The 14,281-nt window shown below is 36.8% G+C and overlaps 1 protein-coding gene and 1 long non-coding RNA gene across 2 annotated transcripts; both read right to left on the bottom strand.

Annotated features, from left to right (window-relative positions):
- Nucleotides 1-42: 42 nt before the first annotated feature.
- Nucleotides 43-11,601, bottom strand: LOC5566801 (venom protease). The gene is made up of 5 exons (XM_001651159.2): nt 11,375-11,601; nt 8,035-8,397; nt 7,097-7,205; nt 6,661-6,845; nt 43-618 (listed from the first exon to the last, which is right to left on the bottom strand). Exons 1-5 carry the CDS (start codon nt 11,442-11,444, stop codon nt 197-199), a joined length of 1,149 nt encoding a protein of 382 aa, XP_001651209.2. The 5' UTR covers nt 11,445-11,601; the 3' UTR covers nt 43-196.
- A 1,631-nt stretch (nt 11,602-13,232) lies between these two features.
- LOC110676939 lies at nt 13,233-13,653 on the bottom strand. Its single transcript, XR_002500836.1, has 2 exons — nt 13,611-13,653; nt 13,233-13,551 (listed from the first exon to the last, which is right to left on the bottom strand). It is a non-coding gene; the product is annotated as an uncharacterized LOC110676939 (long non-coding RNA).
- Between the last annotated feature and the right edge of the window lie 628 nt (nt 13,654-14,281).

Here is a 14,281-nt window from a genome sequence, read left to right as displayed (position 1 = left end):
GTTGATTTTGCGTAAAAAAATGGCACATACTCAACGCCATGGTTCTAGTTCAGAGCACGTCACCTGATAAAGTGATCGTGAGATTAGCACTTTATTGTTACACATTTTGCACATAAAAATACAACTAACATACAACAAAAATAACGTTATGACTACCTAATTGGCGTTTCCTGCCCGATTAGGGCGATTACCTATTTCACACAAAGGTCGTCGGCGAGTTGGACTCAATCCAGTGCGCGTAGTGCGCAATCGAGGTGTACACGCTAGGCATGTTGAGAGCACCGCACGTTTCCGCTCCAAATGACATGATTCCTATCTGGGCATACCGGTCGCGTTCTCTGATGATTAGCGGGGCTCCCCCGAAGCCGAGGCATGCATCGCGACCTTCACCACCAGCGCACATCCACTCGCCTTCGATGGACTTGGTAGATTGCAGGGCACCCGTGGCGGAGTAAGCCCTCACGCACTGATCCCATGACGTCAGAGGGACTTCTAGCGATTGCAGTTCCGGCGATTTGGTTCCACTGGTAGATAGTTTGCCCCATCCAATGATATGTACGCGCTTTCCAACGGTTAGGTCTTGCCGGCGTCTGTGCAAACAGATGGGTTGAGCTGCCACTGCAAGGATTGCAGAAAGAAAAGCAATACAATTATTTTTCGGGCAAGTACGGCATTTGTGCTTGTTGAATAAATACAGTACTGGACAGAATAAAGTACGCATTGGCCGTTTTTCCATACAAAATGGTTAAGTTAGGAGGCTTGGATCTCGGCTTCTAGTGCTCCGATTGACCTGAAATTTTCACCGCAGCTTGAAAGTTACTACAAGTTTGTTAAGCTAAAAATTCAGAGTTTTTCATTAACGAACTTTCAAATTAACGTAAATCTTCAATTTTGACAAAAACGATAAAATTTTGTATAAGAAATAACTTTTAAATATACAAACTTACGGCACCCTGCCCTTCTGCAAAAATGTTCAACTTGATGAGACACACAAGTTTTCAGAATAACAAATTTCAATAAAACTGATGGTTTTAAAAATATTTCCAAAATACTATTTTGCAATGTATTGCGAAATTTAAGATTTTTTATAAATCAAAAGTTTTTGTTTCAAACATTGTTATTTTTGAGTTGAGTAAAGTTCATGTTATTCATGAACTGCAGTGAAAATTTCAGATCCATCGGACCACTAGAAGCCGAGATCCAGACCTCCAAACTTTACCTTTTTGTATGAAAAATTACCAATGCGTACTTTATTCTGTCCAGTACTATATGATGAACACTTTCATATTCTGCATGGCTGCACACAGTGGTCCAGAAACAGATTTTCGGAGAATGTGCATTTTATGATGTAAAATTAAATTTGAGACTAAAGTACCTTCTACAAAGTTGTATTAGTTACGGAACCACACTAAATGTTAAATATTATAGTGGCCCGCATTTCCATAGAGTTAAAAAAGTCATTTTTTATATTTGTAGAAACTATGGTATGAAACATATTGCTGTTCGCGTTTGAAGTGCAAATCTAACATCTTACCGCGTTTGGTGTTCCCGCATTTGATATTTGCATTTCAAATGCACACAGCAATACTTCTACAAAGTTGTAAAATACTGAATTTTAAGCAATTTTGCAATACAAATTCATGTATAAAACAAATCGTTGAAATTTACGTTACAAATGTTCGCAATATTAAATGTGTGAAGTGACGAGAATGATGAAAAAAATAGTCATCACATCAATCAGAATTTTGTCTAATCATAAAACTTTTAAGTCATCAATTTTTTTTACCTCTATTTTGTTTGTTTTTCCTTGAAATTTACGTCATGATTAATATTAGTGTTTTTCGTAGTGTATTGTTCAATTTAGAGAATTTTCTTTAACTCAACATAGGGTGTGATGAGTGTGTGGTCTCTAAACCCACAGCAATTCCTAAGCTGTCGTTCAGTCGATTCAGTTAGTTTGTGATTTGTATGTATCAACTTGTACAACAAAAGATCAGCTTCGTCCTATTGAAATCTACCGAGAAATTGTCGTGGGAGGAAAGTGGGTGGCAGCGTCTTATAGGAGACCGTACTGTAGTTGGGCATTATGAATGTCGACGTACTTTTTCAATCTTCTACCAATATATTTTCACCACGAAACAAAAATGCAAAACTAGTTTTTAGTTTGAGTCGTATAAATCCTCCTTCTCCATGAAATGCATCACCGACCAAATGTGACTTCCCGATCTTTTTCTTCCCTTACAAATAAACACCCTTCCCGTGGTGATTGTGCAGATCCAGAGGTATACTCGGTTTCTAGAAGCAACAATCAAAAACTTAACATCCCTTTCCCCACCCCAACTGGCTGTAAGGACTTGGTCGGCGCCGTTATTTGTCAATAATATGAGATCTGCTAAAATGCGCACTAAAAGAATAAGCGGAAGGTGTCATCCCTTATTCATTTGGATCCGAGTGCAATTCTTACCAGTTCCGATCAATCACGGAATAGCGACCATTGATATGTACCGGGTACCCCACTTTCAATCTGAACACTTTTTTATTTGCACTCCGCTAATTTGCACATCGTTAAAATTGAAAATAGTTTAAACGTCATTTAGCACATGGAACGCAGTAAAGCGAAATGGAATACCCCGAAACGAAACGCAAAATCAAAACACCCAAAGGGGTGACCAGAAACACGTAAGCGGTAGGGTGACTAAAAGTTCATATAAAAATTAACCCCGATGGTTTGCATGAGGTTTCGTTCAAATTAGCGGGGGTGCACTGTACTGTCAGTCTATGCTATGCTATGTTATGCTATGCTAAAACTTATTTTTAACTCCAATTCTGACGATTCATGATGATGTGCTTCTTGAACGAGTCTTTTTTTATCGATTTACTCAATTCCATTTATAGAAATGATCAGTATTATTTTCATTAATGGCTATATCGGTCATGCGACTCAATGGAAAAGGGAGTCTATAGAAGATTCAAATGATAGAAATGAATAGGGAGCGACAAGATTGAAATTTTATTGGGTGGGGAAAATTGAGCAAGCCATTTTTTATACACTCAGGCAAATGGACTATCGTTAAACATAGGAACCCCATATGAAAATTCGCCACAAGAAATCGGATTGAAATTCATAAATTTGCCTTATGAAACTAGAATTTGAAAACAAAAAACGCTTCCACGGCAACCTGGAATCGAACCAAGAACCTTGCGATCGATAGGCCCGAGCGTACACCACGCGCCTATCGACGCCTTGATGTGGAGTGATGCTAAAACGATACATAAAGCGTTCGTATTGCAATACTCGTTCCACCTTTCATAAGGCAAAACGTATGAAATTCGATAGTCCAGTTCGCTGCGTGTAGTCACAGAAACACACACGCTAAACTTCATCCGCCCAAAAATGAGTGCCGTCAAATGAGAGTCTTATAGATTTCATCAGGATTTGTTCTTAATTTACCATCTGGATAATTTGCTTTGCCTCAACAGATGTCACGAAGGATTATTCTAAGGATTGATTCAATAATACTGTCAATGTATTTTCTGAAACCAATTTAATATGTTTTGAAGTAATTCTTTCAAATATCATCTTACTTTTTTTCGTGAGATATCATCGAGATATTTGTTTAGACATTACTCTTGGTAATTTTTCTGTGACTCTGCCATAAATTTTCCATTCAGGGTTCTTCCATCGATCTCTTTCCTTTTTTTTCATAAAATTCATATAAGAATTTTATCTAAATTTATTTTATGCATCTCGGAATGTGTCTTTGAAGAAAGCTTTTTTTAGTATTTCTTACAAAAATTATGAATGGCATATCTCTTAGGATTCTTTTGAAATTTACACCAACAGCTACATCAAGCATCTAAGAATTTCTTTCAGGTCACCAAAATTTCTACAAAAATTCATATAAGATTTTCGCTACGGATTTATTTAGAAACTCCTCCAAAATAGTAACAATAAATTCCACAGAAGCTCTTCCTGGAATTCCTCAAGAAATGGGAGGAGAAATCTTGAAGTGATTACGTAGATTGAATTCTTGAAAAAATCTCTGTTGGAATCGCAATAAGTTGCCTGAAGAAATTTGTGCATAAATTTCCAAATATTTTTATGCAATACCTGGAGTATTTCTAATTTGAAACAATCCAAGAAAAAACTCTGATAAAATAACAAGGGAAATATCAAAAATTTCTAAACAAATTACAATTATCGGACGTATTCTGCAAACTTTTTTGAAGAAGTTCAAAGTTTAAAAGTTTATGGGTAAATTTTAGGATAGTATCAAAAAACTATCTTAGGGAACTCCTTCCTAATGTAAAAGACTTGGAGATTTTCCTAGTGCAATTCCTAATTGATTGCTTGAAAAAATCTCAGAAGTATTACTGTAGAAGTTCTTTGATAACCTAACTTGTTTCGTGAGGAATTGTTTGGATTATTCACATAAAATTGTTTTTGAATGCCGGCGGAGGCATTAATATTCCCTGAAAATCTTCAGAAATATGATCATTTCCGTAAAACTGGTTCCATTTTTTTTTTGGTCAGCCATGCTTGTATTCCCAATCATGTACAGTGCTGTTCTGAATAATAGCAGCGCATGTCGATTTTCATACAAAATGCTCAACTTTGACATGCTGTAGTTTTGATCCCTTTCAAGCAATCGAGCTGAAATTTTCTCCACAGAACTACAAATATGATCAATTTTGTAACTACAAAATTTCAGTTTTTTCTGAGTCCCTGCCGAAAAGTGAGACACTAGGTGAAATTTTTCGAAAAAATAGCAGTTTTTCATTTTAAAATTTTTCTTCTACAAATATTTTAAACTTTTTCGGTTTAGGTGTAGGTTTGATAAGTAGGAGGAGATTTTTCCAATGGTAAGTGATATACAATTTAAAACTATAATGTCAAGCCGAAATTCAAATTTTTAAAACTGCTATTTTTTCGAACAATTTCACCTAGTATATCACTTTCCGGCAGGGGCTTAGAAAATTTTGAAATTTTGTGTTTACAAAATTGGGCATATTTGTAGTTCTGTGGAGAAAATTTCAACTCGATTGCTTGAAAGGGAACAAAACTACAGCATGTCAAAGTTGAGCATTTTGTATGAAAATCGACATGCGCTACTATTATTCAGAACAGCACTGTATATATTATCCAGAGGTATATCCAAGTGGGCATCATACTTCAAAATAATGCTTCCAGCAGCATAAACAGAACCATTAGACGCACTGAACACTCTATAGTAGGTTCCAGGTCTCCTGGGGGAAGTGGCCAATTAGGCACATGCTCGAAACCGTATAAATATGGGCATCAAACTTCAAGATTTTTGAAAGCGACGCTTACGGGAGCATTTCCAGAACCACCGACTGCCATGACCACTCTATAGTAGATTTCAGGTGCCCCGGGGAATGTGGCTAATTCAAAACATGTCTGAAATTGCATCAATAAGGGTATCGAATATTGAGATTTTTGAAGGTATGCTTCTGAAATCACTTCCAATACCACCGGCTGCCATAATGGGTATGAGGTATCCCGATGGTACACAGTTAAAAAAAATGAAGATTACACGTCATGTAAACTTCATTCATGCGATGTAAACATGACGTCATGTAAATTTAAGTCTGATACCATGTAAAAATGTGTCATATGTCATGTAATCACTCAGAATCCTGCTGGATTACATGACATATAATTGAAGTTTACATGACATATCATGTAAATATCCATGATATTCCACGCTCCAATTATGTGCATTATATGTCTCAGAAATTTACACGTTTCGTTCGAACTGTGTAGTAGTCATTTTTACACACGTACGGAATCATATAAAGATCGGTAAAAATCTTAAATATTTTCAAAATTCATGTTTTAGAATCACCGTCTGTACATTAATGCTGTACAGCGACCATCTAGCGAATAGGGAGTCGTGGGTTCGATCCCCACCGGAGCACGTGGTTTCTTTTCGCAGTTTCAATTTCAATTTGTACATTTGATACGTGTTTCGTCGTTTACATGTAAACTTCAAAACGTCAAAACCTTATAAAAATAGTAAAATCAGTAAAAAGGTAGTAAAAGCTTTCAAAATATTAAAAGATAGACTCTTCTGCATTTGGTATTAGCAGGCGTGTTTTGCGGCATAGTGTTTTAGGCACACTTCCACAATCTTAATCCGAGAGCTTTTTTTTTTTTGCAAAGTTTCAATTCTTCATTCTTCTATCGTCTAACAGCATTATAATATTTCATGCACCAGATAACTTTTCTGTTTGAGAAGATCTTAAAATGTACCAGGAAAAATGTCTAACAAAATTATAATTACCATTCATTTTATGAATATGACAAAGTATCCTTATTTTCCACGTTAAGCATTTCATAATCCTAGTTCGTGTTGGAACATTTGTCCTATCCTAACTAACATTTAAACCTGTAAATTCAACAATCATGGTACATAAAAACACGAGCAAAGTCTAAAAAGCAGCAGAAGTGCGTTAATTATAGGTTACATTCAAAATGTCATGGTATGTTGGGGACGTTGGGTTGAATTGCATGTTTAACAAAATGTGCTTTCACGGTCAACGACTTCGTATGGTGTAAAATTCTAACTTCCGTGTGAATTTTAGAACCCAGAACGAATCTTTTTTACTACCTCCAGTAATGTTAAACGTTTACGTTACCCGTGTAATTGATCGGTGTTTTGAGCACGAGCAGTGCTATGTCATGGTGATACTGGCCGTCCACATAGTCCGGATGGACAATAATCTGACTAACGGCGTGATTAATGGCAGCTGGTGCACAAAATCCGGTATTTCCGCAGTCGGGGTCGGTGCGTGTATCGTAGTCCCCAATTCGGACGGATGATCTGGAATAAAAGCGTTCATTAATATCCACAGACATAGATAACACTCATTTCGATGACATCAGTAGAGCTGGATCGGATCCGCCTCTATCCCTGGGATGTACTTAAATCCACATCAACCTTGAAACTGTAGCAATGATCGCAAATTTTCCATATGACTGAATCGCCACAATTATACTGAGTTTTATCATGGTCTTGCGTCAGTTGGTAATGACAAAATTATAACTACACATGAAAACGTTGTTTGTACTTACAATCGATGGCTATCGGCTTTGGCCAGTGCACAGTGCGCCGAAGTTAGAATGATTTGCCGGGCGATGATAGATCCAGAGCAAGGGTAAATAAATGACCCCGTTTTTGTATCTGATAAAAAAGAGAACTTGTTATTAGCTTACCAGTCTAATTATTTGCAAAAAAAAACTACATTCGTCCGTTTCTGTTTAAATTGCGTGATTTTTTTTAAACGCATAACTTTTCATGGGGAAATTTTTGAATCATAGCAAAACTATAATTCTGAAAAAAATGAAAAACTTTGTATCGGAACTTTTAATTGAAAATATTTAGATCAATAAGTTATACTGTAAATTGTTCAGTAAAACTGATTATTTAAAAAAAAATGCGATTTGCAATACCTTAACTTTGTGTTTTACATATTGTACTTATTTTGTTGAATGAAATTCATGTTATTTCTGAGATCCGATGGTTGTAGTAAAAATGTTGTGAAAAATAATAATTGTAATGATTTTTTTTATCTTTTTTGCAAAAAAAAAAAACAATTTTGGTAAATGTTCTACCTACGCCGTGAAGCTAGTGCTACTATAGGAACAGAAATGAGAAATAGTGCTACTATAGGCGCATGTATTTCTATAGTGACACAAGCGAATACAATTTTAAATACCAAACTGAGCACAATGAAATCTAACGGCATCAACTTACACAATTCAATGGAAATGCGCCATGAGTTGACAGTGAAATATGTGTTCAATGATTTTCCTAGTTTTAAACAATTCCGAGAGAACAGTTGCAGAATGGCAATTAAACGCACATCAACGACAAGTCTCATTTGCATGATCATGTGGACCGTCCATTACGTTCGTCTACTGAATGCCCTCTTCGACCTTCCATTTGCTAGCTATATTCGGTACTTAATTGTTACGCATAATTGTCAAATGATCTGTTAGTTCATACTCACTTTTGAATCCGACTCGCGCCACAAAGGGGTATGCTCCCAAGCCGTTGTAGTAGTCGCCTTGAACGATGCTTTTTCCGCATCCGACATCAGTATTACGGTCGTTGAATCCACCAGGTTCTCGTGGACAGCAAACATGTGGCTCCAGTTCGTTGACCCCACAGGACAGCGAAAAGTCGCCACGATAGCATTGGCGAGCCGTTTCCAGCAGCAATTCTGGACATTCTGCCAAAGCGACACATTCACTCAAACCTGGACAACTTATCCTGTAGAAGGATTTTGATTCTTGTGCCGTGATGGGCGTTCCAGTGCGATACCCAGCTCCATTGCTTACCCCGGCCGATTCACTTTCGATGATTGAGTGAGCTGAAGTTAGTCGGTGACGAAATCAGAAGAGAACAAGTAATAAAATTTAGGAAATTTGATTAGTAATGTCAAGAAATTTATGCAAATAAATTTTGAAACTACATAAAAATGACTTATTGTTCAGTTCGAAGGTTAAAAAAGTTTGGTAATCAAAATCCAAGTTTGATCAAAATAAATTTTGATTAAAATAAAAAAGGAAGTTTTTGAAATTTTTCATCACAATGTGCAGTTTTTCATTACGCAATCTATCATAAAACGGTCTACTTTCTAGTATGAATTATGCAGAAATAAAATTTTTAAAGATATCATTATTTCGAACATTTTCACATAGTATCTCACTGTTGGGTGGAAACAATTTGATGTTTTTTGGTTAGAAAACACTGTACGTTTTTGCTTCTATCACCAAAATACCGCTGTTCACTTAATTAAGGGCTGCATCCATAGCCGTTTCAAAAAAATCAAATCATGTCTATTTTTTGAGATATTGGCTGTTGAAAATGCATAATTGACTATATCAGCCAACTTGCATGCAAGTCTGTAAGTTTGTAAGACAATTTGTTTGCTCAGTTTGCCATAGAATTCAAATTTCATGTGTATAACAATACTTATCATCAAAGTTTATAATATTTTCGTAGCGGAAATAGTAGTTTACGCAACAAGTTGCACAATGATGATTTTTACAGCACAAGCCTTACATTCTTCCAACAAGGCTTGCCGAGTTGGATAATTACGTGTGCTGTGAAAATCGAGTTCTGCAACGAGTTGCGTAGAACATTGTTTTGCAATTTGGTAAACGAGCACTTGAGGTTATCACATATCATATCGGGATGCATTCACCATAATTTTAACAATTTCTGAAAATTGCTATGTAATGATTCATTACGGAACTCCAAACAGTTGCGTAATGAAAAGTATTGGCGTAATAGTCATTACACAACTGATTTCAGTTGCGTAATAACTATTACCACACTGCATAATTCATTGCAGGAAAGAAGGCCGTTTCATGACAGATTGGCGTGATGAGAAATTGCTAAAAATTATTTTTCGATGGTTTAGAAAAGTGTTGTATTATGCCATATAAGAGAAACGAAGATTTTGTATGGAGACTGCAAACATGTTGAAAAAAATCGGTTTAATCTAAATTTAATCGTTTCAATTTCAATCAAATTATATCTAAAATGAAAGTTAAAGTCCTATTTTGCATGCTTGGTGGATTATATCACAAAACAGTTTTATAAATCATGCTTTAAATTTCAAGTAAACATAAATAAAAACAGTGTTTTATACAACTTTGGCGACCTGTAGCCAGTGATGCATTTGAACGCGTTCAGTTTGCGTTCCAGTTCACTTTGTTGAACGCAGAGATCAAGTAGGCTTGAACATTGTTCAGTTCAAAAATATGAACCCGTGCGAGCCAAAAATTGAACCCAATCGATTCTGGCTAATACACCAACGAAATTTATGCCAAAGTTATGTTTTTGATGCTGAAAGCATCTTAGGCAGTATGATTTTTGTATTCAAGTAACTTCACGGCGTTCAACCTGTTATTTCTCACATAAGAGCGCAGATCTTAATTGTGATCTGAACGAGCCGTTCTTGAGCAACGGCTGGCTCATGCTCGGGAGTTCACCGTCTACTGCGATCTCGTGCAAATTTGGCTCGCGTTCCGTTCATTTTTGGCTCGCGTTCAGTTCGAAATGCATCACTGCCTGTAGCTATAAATTGTGACGTGCTGGAATATTCCTGAGAGCAGCATTAGATTCAGCAATCCCAAATCTACTAGAGACACGTAACTTGATCTTTTAGACACGCTAACATTTTTGTTACTCTGTTGAATTGATCAAATATGTAGTTATATGGAGAAAACTTCAGGCTCAATTGCTTGTAAGGAAACAAAACTAGAGCGTTTTAAGTCTATTGTTTCGAACAGCCCTTATATAACTCGACATGATTGATTTGAGATGCACATTGAGGAAAAAAGTTTCTTCTTCATTTTGTTTACAATTTGTTAGACAAAGCAGAATTTATATCAAGTTCAAAACCTTTGAACGGAATATCGGTCAAACACATTCATGAAATTCTCCAAGAATCCTGAGCATGCATTTAAAAAATTTGGGGAGAGATTAACGCAGAGCTCTGGAATGATTTCTTACAAAAATACATAGATTTCCGATAAAAGAAGCATTCTCAAGACTCAAGTCTCAAGACGATTTTTACGGATAATTCAGGCAGCATTTTCAAAGAATATTGGAATGGATTTCACAGAATTTTTAGCAGAAACCTATAGGCTCTCAGGCAGATTTACAACAGAATTATTCAAATGACTGGATGTAAATCCTAAAGAAAATTCTCATGCATTCCAGGGCAGAATAGGATAGATTCTGGTGGAATCTTAGGCGCATTTCTCACAAAATTCTGCACAGAGTTTTAACTTAATACTGACCAGGATTCCCGCAAAACCTTGGGAACGAATCTCGCAGAATTCTTAGTAAGATTTTGAAAAGCGTTCTTCTTCCTAGCGTTACACCCCAACTGGGACAAAGCCTGCTTTTCAGTTTAGTGTTTTTATGATCATTAACTGAGAACTTTATTTGCCGATTGGCATTTTGAATTTGTATACCGCGTGGCAGGTACGATGATACCATATGCCCTTGATACTATTTCTAAATCGAATGGGACACGAACCCACTACCCTCAGCTGAATAGCTGCGCTTTTACCGCTACGACTATCTGGGCCCCAAAGACCTTCTTGTCCCTCGTAATTACACATAATTTCTAGGTACATGAGGGAGCAGTACCCCCTTTTAATTTTTGCCATACTTTACTCTATCTGCGTAAGCAAAATGACGCTACGGAACAATAAAAATACAGTGTGGACCCCATTCGGTCAGTCTCTTTCTATGGCGATCTCCTTGTTGCTATCACTTTTTAAGCAAACTAGTTACTGTTATAATAAAACACAATGTTTGATTTTTACCATAATTTCCGATCACTGTTGAGAAAACTAACAGGACATAAGCACAAAAACGATCAAATTCACCAAGCATTTTTGATAAAGTATCGGTGTTTTCAGGCTGTATTCAATAAGGCAGATACAGATTTGTTGTCGTAATATTTCACTATATTATAGATGGTTATTCCATCAACTAAATAATTTGAAAACCACGCGATCGCGACCGAATCTAGAACACAACTGAATTGGCATGGCTTACCGCAATGTGGTTCCGCGCACCACCAAAACTAACGAGCTGAATTTTCACTCTCGTTTTCCATACAGGTATGTGATATTCATACGAAATGACAATAAATAGTAATGATGATGAGATGCACGACAACCAATATGGATGGAAACAGTAACATTAGTAGCATCCACGATGATGATGATGATGCTGAATGATCATTCAGCTTTTCCGCAACCGCCCACGCATGGAGCTTCTTGCATGTTGTATGAAACATGTCAACCGTCGATGTTGATTATGTCTCGGAGCAATGAAATAATGTTGTTTTCTATTGACTGTCTGCCTTATTGTATAAAAGCTTGAAAAGCCCTTACTAATAATTTTTGTTAATGACATTTATGTTTTGGTATGGTATCGATCAGTTGTGGGTGACAGGATTAACTACGGATTAGCATATTCATCTCAACTCGACAGTCTTCAGAGGTAATGCCAATGATCATGGGAGCAATATAGATCTCAAATGGCATGTGTTGTAATTGTAAGCAACGGTTCTTGCACATTCCCAGCCGGTACTTTATAGAAGATAATTGAGCATGACGAATGATTAATAAGATATCATCATAAATTAGTCGTCTGATAGCTAGTTAGAGTAATTGACAGTTAACAGTTTTGAATTTATTGTTCATGATCGGATCTCGTTAACACCCAGGTAGGTTTACTTACAAACCGTTAAGTTGAACAGTCGATTCAGTGACGCTTTTTCAAAGAGATAAGTAACATTACGATCTTAGGGGCGAGGGGAGCGACACATCCAGATATTTTAGATTGCTTGGATATCTTTGAACAATAATTGCGATGGCCATTATTTTCTTGCAGCATATTATCTTGTTCCATCCGTGACATCTTATAAAACATCTTTTTCCATCTTCATAAATCCAGCTCATCTTTCCGCATCTCACATGAGCGTTTTAACGGATTGACTCAGTAGTCTGCGATCAGCAACAAAGAACAACGAAACAACACAGAAATCATTATACAAAATTGTTTGTTTAGTGAACGTAGAAGTTTAAGTGATGTGATAACATTAATTTAGCAGAAACATTGTCACTAAGTCTAACTTTCCAAATGATCATTGCTGAAGGAAAACGGATAGGGCAGGGAGCACGTGACCTGGGAACATCGTCGATGCAATGAGATTATCCAAGAAGTTAAGGGCAGAACATGGGATTTGCTGGCCAAGTTTCCCGGTAAAACCGTTCTGGCAATCGGTGAATGCTTTCGAGATAAGAAGCGTCATGTTCAGTGCCATGTCCGAGAGTTGCGGGCAAAATCGACAGGAAATTACTAGACGAAGCATGTAGCTGGAGGGTCACATGATCTGGATTATTTTGGTGATCGAGTTGCTTCGTGGGTGAACATGGGCGGACCACACAGTTGGCGTTCGTTGACCAGTTTACTGATTTTGATGGAATTCAACTGATGCTGGCATAGAATCGAGAGGGACAGCAGAAGAAGCTAGGAGAAAACGAATAATGTAAATGATTTTTTATTGTGAATTTATAAAATAAATGCCCCTGGTTTTTCTGTACGGGCCTTTATCGACACTCCCAAATATTTTATTGGTTTTTCAAAATGCATATTAACAAAACTCATTGCTTGTTCACTTTTCGGAAGCTAGGAATTCCGTATATTCAGATTAACCGAAGTTCATAAGAGAAATGAAATACCACCGACAAAAGTTCACCGAAGTTTAGCGTCGGCAAAGGCAATCCTTATGCGTCGGCGAAGCACCAAATTAAATAGAATGCCGATGCCGAACTCCGCCGAAGTTTTGTCTGCCGAACTTCTAACTGTCACCCGAATTGTCAATATTCCATCGGGTTTACTTTGGCGAAACTGTAAGGCAGGACATCAAATCAAGCTATAAGCCAGGATAGCGATGTTTTTGGCGAAGATTGCTTGAATATACTGCTTCCTAAAGAATAGAATGGTTATCAATAAAATGGTATATAACAACAGTACACATTTACCTACCCACTCGGGAAGACGAAATCCCAGTACTGTAATTGTGATCGACGGATTTGCTTAAGTACACTGAGAAAAATCTACACGTCAAGGTCGTGTGTTTTACTTATAGATTTGCGCAATGAGGAAAACCACATGATTTGAGTGTGGTAGCCATATGGATTTTATCATTGATTTCACGGTATAATAACATGTGTATCAACATTAGGTTGTCATGTGAAACAAACATGAATTTCCAAATATTAAATCATGAAAACCAACTGATTTGCTTATTGAATTCGAAATGTAGTAGCTTTAGATAGTCATGTGTGATAGAACATAAATGTCATGGGACTGAAAGAAGAAATTTGGTAGAAAAACTTTTGCTCCCCAAAATATGGATCCGAGGCTCCTCTGCTTGTCGCAAGCTCTCTTGATTTTTTTTTTTCAAACCCGTGAGCCAGCAACAAGCGGGGCGCCACAAATCCATAATTTGGGAAGCCAGGGATAAGCATATTCCATTTTTTTCGAAACTGAAAGCCAGGAAAATCTGTTAGTGGAATCCGATTTTTCTACTAAACTATACATTATAATCAATGTTTTCTTATAGAAAGGTAGAATTCTCGTATATCGGTCAACTTCACTAATAAAAGAAAAATCGAATTCACAAATTTTCATCTAACACTTTCAGCTTCAAAATT

Source organism: Aedes aegypti, chromosome 2, assembly GCF_002204515.2.
Source record: "Aedes aegypti strain LVP_AGWG chromosome 2, AaegL5.0 Primary Assembly, whole genome shotgun sequence".
NCBI lineage: Eukaryota > Metazoa > Arthropoda > Insecta > Diptera > Culicidae > Aedes > Aedes aegypti.
The sequence above is the reverse complement of the archived record's forward strand: the minus strand, read 5'-3'. Positions and strand labels throughout refer to the sequence as shown.